We start from the raw sequence: 6,394 nt of genomic DNA, 5'->3' as shown, positions 1-6,394 counted from the left end.
TTACCCAAGTTTTCAAGTACAACACAAATCGAGTAAAAAACAAATGCCCAAAGTTGCCAACTGCCAAAACATCTTTAGTCCCCACACAACATTCCAAGCCAGACACACATGTTATCACATGAATCATATTCTTCTGTTTCACCGCTCTATTTTTAACCAACTATAGCATGCTACATACACGCCTTTTTTTTTTTTTTTTTTCCTTAGTAAACACAAGGTTGGTATTTATGTTCATGATCGATTTTAATCCCTAAAATTTAAAATGATCTTTTTAAGTCTCTTAAAATAATTGTTTTTACTCTTTATGAAATGAAGCTCTCCATTTCAAGTCTTATTATCATCAATTTTATGGTTCAGATTAAATTTTATAAATTTAAAATGTACTGATTTTTATAACATTTAAAAGTTATCATACGCAATAAGATTAAAAAAAAAATGGATGAAATGAATAGGATTTGAAACTTAGAAAATCCTCTTCCCCAAAAGTGTTCATGGGTTAGGTTTTAGAGATCAATAGTAAAATTTTAAAAAACATAGACACATTAAACAAATGATTTATGTTTATATTTTGTGTCTGTTTGAGAATAACTTATTTAATTGAAATTAAAATTTTTTTATTAAAAATATTATAAATAAAACTAAAAAGTAAAGTATAGTGTAACCCATAAACAGTACTAATGAATACAATAAAATCTAAAAATAAAAATATGTTAAATAGTAAAAAAAAAAAAACTAACTTTCTAAACCATGCCAAAAGCACACTGCGCATCGATATTATGGTAAGAAAATTACCAATTCCTAGTCCTTAAAAAAAGGAAGTAAATCTTCCAAAGACAAAGATCTGGTTGCGTGCAAACACTCTCTCTCTCTTTCTCTCTCCAACTTTTATCTTTACTCTTTAGCTTCACTCTCTGTCTCTCTCTCTCTCTCTTTACTCTTCACTGTCTTTCACTTCACTCTTGTTCTTCTTCTCTTCACTCCTCAATGGCTATCAACAGAGACTCAACGCCTCCTCCGATGATCGGCAAAATTGGACCATACACTGTGTTCATGACCCCGCCATCCACTCCTTCCCCAAAGCCTTTTCAGCAACCTGTCTTCGATTCACCCAAGAAGATCGTGGTTCCTCCGCCGCCGCCGGTGCAGCCTCCGCCGCAACAGTTCACTAAGTCTCTTCAATCCCCAAATTCCAATGACTCTGTTGTTGGTTTCTTCAAGAATGCTGTCACCAAGGTCCAAAATGGTATGTGGGTTTTTTTCAGTTTTGGCTCAGTTTTTGTGGATTTCTTTTATGATTCTTTGGTTTTTGGGTGAAATGAGAAGGAATATGAAAAACCCAGTTGCAAAAATGTGTGCTTTATGCTCATTTGTTAATGGAAAAAACATATAATTTAACTAAATTTTTTTAAGTACTTACTGAGAAAATGGAGGAGAAATAAGATTAATAGAAATAGTCAAAATAAACATGTCATTTATGACTTTGGATAGAATAGAATGGCGGAAAAGGATAGATAAAATGTTTGGGACTAAGGCTTGGTGGTTGTTGTTGACATGTTGGTGTATCTATGAAAGCTGAAGTTGGTAGGATAGTCTAAGTGGGAATTGGTTGTTGGGGGCTGGGTTTGGTGGAGGATTTTGTTTTTTCTCAAATGCTTTGTAATGAAATTATGTGATTTAGTGTTTTTTGGTTAGTAATGATATTGTTGTTTATGTTTTCTTTGTAACCGGACAATTTTTATTATTATTATTATTATTATTTGGGTATTATGCAGCACATTCAAGTTTGGATGACCATTTGGCGCGGTGGTTTGGGTTGAACCAGTCCAAGTATCAATGGGCACTAGATGATTATTATGAGAGCAAGGGATTGGTAAGCACTTGATTTTGAAGTAAATGTGCACTGAGTATTTCTTATGACTTTGGTTTTCTGAATTTTAGCAGCTTTAGTGGAATGGTTTGGTTGGGTACAATATGTTGATATTGACTGTTGAAGGTAGATGGGGAGTAGCTTATAAGCAGTTATTACTTTGCAATGATTATATTGTTTCATTGTGCCTTTGCTACATCATTGATCAAGATTAAACTTAAAAAAAAAAATTGGAACGTATTCATTATTCTTTGATTTCTTTTGTTGTGATTTTAGAAAGTTAGTTCTGTTAAAGGCTTAAAGCATTTAACCCGAAAACTCCCTCTTACATCTTGGTTGACTAGGCCCAATATAAACCAAAATGAAGACAAACGGGTCCTATTACCCAACCAAAACAAAGACAAACAGGGCTGGTGCACAGATTCCAAGAGTAAATAAACCATTATCTGATACCATCTTAAAGCATCCAACTCAAAAACTTAAGCCAGTAAGTTGAGTGGTCCAACTGTATCTTAGATCTGAAATATCCATTTAATAGGGTAGCATGCTGTCATTCAGAAATTTAGTTGGACAGCCATGCTTTGCTTGTTTAGTTGAACTTGGATATCCTGATTCTTAGATATGAAACTACTGCAATCTGACAACGCCAAGAACCCATACTGCCCCAAGCCATATCCGCCATCCCGAATTGTCTACCCAAAGCCCATGAATGCCAGCCAAGTGATCCATTCAATACCACCTCCACCTTGGGATTTTAATCCTTCATTTTAAAAAAATAAAGAAACCTCAATGATTACTTGTGAGCCCTTTTTCACCAACCTTACCCTGCCCATTGGTTTTTGAATTTTGTGTGTGCTATGTTATGTAATTTACTGGCTGCTGAGGAGCGAGAGAGAGAGAGAGAGAGTAGAAGAAGAACAAAAATTGAAATGGATTTTAGAACCTTTTTCTCTGTTATTAAATTTTAATTTTTTATGAAATTATTGTCATGTGATGTGATAGTATTTCTGTCAATTAAACTAATTGAATGATGACCAAAGGGTCAATTTGGACATTTCTCGAAGTACAGGGGTTTTTAGTTTCAAATTAGAAGGATATGGGGTTTTTAGTTTCAAGCAAAGACTAATAGGCCTGGCGCATGTAGTCTAAGAACAAATAAACCATGCTCTGATACCATCTTAAAGCATCCAGCTCAAAAACTTAAGCTTGTAGGTGGTGTAGTAACCAAGCATACACACAATTGATTTGTGATTCCTTAATAAATTGAACAATTTAGATTCATCAAGTTTTCTGTTCATTTAAAATATATAGCATGGTATTAAATTACATCTGCCATAGGGCTAAGTTGCTTATGAAACTACTTGCAGTAGGTGTATCTTAGATATGGAATATCCTTTTAATAGGTTAGCATGCTGCTCAGAAATTTAGTAGGACTATGCTCTACTTGTGTGGTTGAACTTGGATATCCTGATTCTTGTTCTTCCCCAATATTAGTGACCTCATCCTCTTGTTTGCAAGTTTCTATTGCCTGATAAGTGATATGTGATTTCATTATATGTATACAATTGATTTACCAATATTTTCACCAATACTGTCTAAGCGGCAGAATTCCATTGATTTAGCAATAATTTCACTAATCCTGGCTAAGCGGCAACATGAGTTGAGGGATAACAAAGAATGTCTCTTACTGATTGAATTGTGCAGCTTAGGTGAAACTAGGTTTTCTGACGTCATGATGTATTAAAAGCCTCCATGTGGTGTATTAGGAAGGGGTTTGTGGCTCTTTCCTTTGCTTACTATCATAGACCTCATATTCTTGTCTATCAGTTTCTACTTGCAGTACTACCTACAAATATGATCCCACTGAATGCAACTCCCATTTATATAATGAGATTATTAGGAAGGGGTCTTCAGCTCCTTCCTTTGCTTAGTATGGACTCTGATATAAGGCACTAAGACAAATGGGTACAGATATGGGTACAAGTACAATATGGGTACGGGTATGAGGATACAACATTTTTTGAAAAACTTAGGGTACAATACGTTGGGGATATGTGTATTAATTACTTATTAGATATATTTTTTATATATTGTTAAGCATATATTAATTTAAAAGCAATAATGGATGATAAAGTGAATCCATAACCATTAAATGCTGTGTAGAATACAAATCAAGATCCAAAAGAGTAAATAAAGATAACTAGATAAGTATTCAACATTGAAACCAATATATGAAGCATGTAAATAAAAATTCTTACAAGTTTGGGCTATCTCTCACTATCGGGATTGGGTTACAATGGTATCTAAGTCGTATCACATATGCATCCTAGATGTATTGGCACTTTTAAAAAAAAATTTGATTGGGTGTGTATCTTAGAGGTATCCAGTATGATATTGGTACAATACGTATCGGATATGGGTATGTGAGCAAAAATGGAGTATCTGTGCATCCTAGATAAGGCCATAATATTCAGAGTATGACTGGTTACTGGGTTAAAATAAAATAAACTTGATATAGGACCATAATATTAAGTGTGTAACTGCTTTTTGGTTAAAATTTAGTAAACACTGGTTAAGGACAGACAGTCACAGCATTGCATCATGTTTCTCTCTGTTTTAAGGTAGGACTGTTATTTTTGAATCTGGTTTGCCTGTTTGGATGAATTAGACCTTGCGAATAAAGTGAAAATGCTACCCCAAGTGGAATTGTTTGGCATTTCTCTGCGAAGTTGCTTCCCTGTGGTACAGGAATTGCCCTGGTATAGCTACTTCCTGCCCTTGTAAGAATGGGGAGGGTAAGGTCCTTGGTTCCAACTAGGTCCCCATATAACTTACCAATAGAAAAAGAAGAAAGGGATTGCCATCGAGCTGGTCAGATGAAAACATGACTGAGATTCAACGTAGACAGTGGCATGTGTTCCTCAACTTGATTTAAAGCAACTATGCTAATATCAAAGAAACAACTAGTTTGCCAAGAGCCTTTTCAAATCTGCCCAACTCTGTTGTTGTACTTGTAACTATAAAAAAGAACCAACTAGTTTTTTGTTTCGTTTTTTTTTTTTTTTGGGGTGTGGAATAATGCATGTGAACTTTTATGCTGCAATGGATAATGTCTAACCTAGCTTTCATGATAGATTTTCAATTACATGGTCTTTATTGCAGTTTCTTGTATTCAGCTCCTATCATTCCTTTACCATGTAAAACATTTTGAAATTCACTACTGCAGGAAAAGGGGGATGCAAAAGCTAAAGATTTATCTAGCAAAATACAGAGTGTGTAAAATGCTTGTTGGCTGGTAACTTAATATTTGATTTTTAATTTCTGCTTTTACTAGAATTTTTATTGGAGGTTCTTGAACTCTGAAATGTTTTTGTTATGCAGAATTTATTGGAAGTGGAAGTGTCTGCAGACTCTACTTTTGAGTATACTATATCTATATACCTATCTATGGAATAGCAGAATTGCATCAAATTTGTAAACGATCCTTTGATCAACATTTGTGATCTGGTTAATGCGATTCTCTCTCCTAGTACAGCAGCTAACTGAACTTGGTTGTGTGATGGCCTGAGGCATGTAATATCTTTTTTTTTTTAGCCAAACTTTTTATTCATGTACTGCATTGAACTGTTACCTAATTTAGTTTGGGTCAAGTTTTTGGCTTGTGTACCTTGGAACTGTTAATGTGTTTTGAATTTGTATTGTATTTTAGTAAAAGCAATTATTTGTAACTTCCGATTGTGGGAGGGCCTTTTATGCATGTAGTCATATTATTATTGAACTGATATAGGTGATGGTTAATGTAATTAGGTTACTCAGAATCAGAATATTTCTCTTAATTTACAAAGGTGTGGAGAGCAGGGTGGGCATATATGATGGATGGATACATAAATGAATGATGTCAATGATTGTAGACTAGATTAAGAAAACAATTGCCATTTTCATCTGCAAAATACTGGATTGCGATCAACAAGTTGTCACATTGTTGGTTCATGTGAATTCACAGCAGTTCAAGAGGGAATTTATGCTTGTGGCTTATTGTGAATGTCGAGAGTGATTGGATTTTGGCTGAAGTGAAGGCTTTAGGGAATTGCAGTTTAAAGGTTTGCCTTTGGACTATGTGACATGTTTTTAGGAAGAATGGGAGACATGATTGATCATTGTAGTTGAAATAAAATTGACATGGTTTAATTTAGGGATAATTACAGTTTTTCCACCCATGGTTTGGGATGGATTTGTTTTGTCTTTGTGGTTTGACTGGTATCAAATATGGCATTTTGTCAACCAAGATCGAATCTTTAGCTTTAAAGGGGTAGAAGGGTGTCTTTTTCTCTTTTCTTTTTATCTTTTTCATCATCTCCCTCTCCCTTAGCTTTTGTCGATTCTCCTCTCTTTTGCCTTGATTTTTTTACCTAGAAGCTTCGTGTGTATCAGCACAGCATTGTTTTCGCGTTTCACAGAGTGATTTTGGTATTTTGAGAGATCATGCCCTTTTCAAATGGTGATATCTCCGTCTGACGTGTCATCATC

General features: G+C 34.6%; 1 protein-coding gene across 3 annotated transcripts; it reads left to right on the top strand.

Annotated features, from left to right (window-relative positions):
* The first annotated feature begins 802 nt into the window (after window positions 1-802).
* On the top strand, window positions 803-5,599 carry LOC115977444. 3 transcript variants are annotated; one of them, XM_031099288.1, is made up of 4 exons: window positions 803-1,243; window positions 1,773-1,870; window positions 5,094-5,139; window positions 5,249-5,599. In XM_031099288.1, exons 1-4 carry the CDS (start codon window positions 985-987, stop codon window positions 5,287-5,289), a joined length of 444 nt encoding a protein of 147 aa, XP_030955148.1. In that variant the 5' UTR covers window positions 803-984; the 3' UTR covers window positions 5,290-5,599. The 3 variants fall into 3 exon arrangements, 2 of the variants coding, with proteins under 2 accessions (XP_030955148.1, XP_030955149.1); XR_004088555.1 differs by lacking the exon at window positions 5,249-5,599 and adding an exon at window positions 3,572-3,639 and having other exon boundaries at window positions 806-1,243; window positions 5,094-5,159; XM_031099289.1 differs by having other exon boundaries at window positions 808-1,243; window positions 5,094-5,162; window positions 5,249-5,536.
* Window positions 5,600-6,394: the final 795 nt, after the last annotated feature.

Source organism: Quercus lobata, chromosome 2 (genome assembly GCF_001633185.2).
Source record: "Quercus lobata isolate SW786 chromosome 2, ValleyOak3.0 Primary Assembly, whole genome shotgun sequence".
In the NCBI taxonomy this organism is placed as follows: domain Eukaryota; kingdom Viridiplantae; phylum Streptophyta; class Magnoliopsida; order Fagales; family Fagaceae; genus Quercus; species Quercus lobata.
This window is presented reverse-complemented; position numbering and strand designations above follow the sequence as displayed.

Excerpts from the sequence above, each read along its gene's own strand:
- LOC115977444 (XM_031099288.1), top strand. The coding sequence starts at position 985 with ATGGCTATCAACAGAGACTCAACGCCTCCTCCGATGATCGGCAAAATT. Across the intron at positions 1,244-1,772 it reads TGTCACCAAGGTCCAAAATG|CACATTCAAGTTTGGATGAC; the intron begins GTATGTGGGTTT and ends GGTATTATGCAG. Across the intron at positions 1,871-5,093 it reads ATTATGAGAGCAAGGGATTG|GAAAAGGGGGATGCAAAAGC; the intron begins GTAAGCACTTGA and ends TCACTACTGCAG.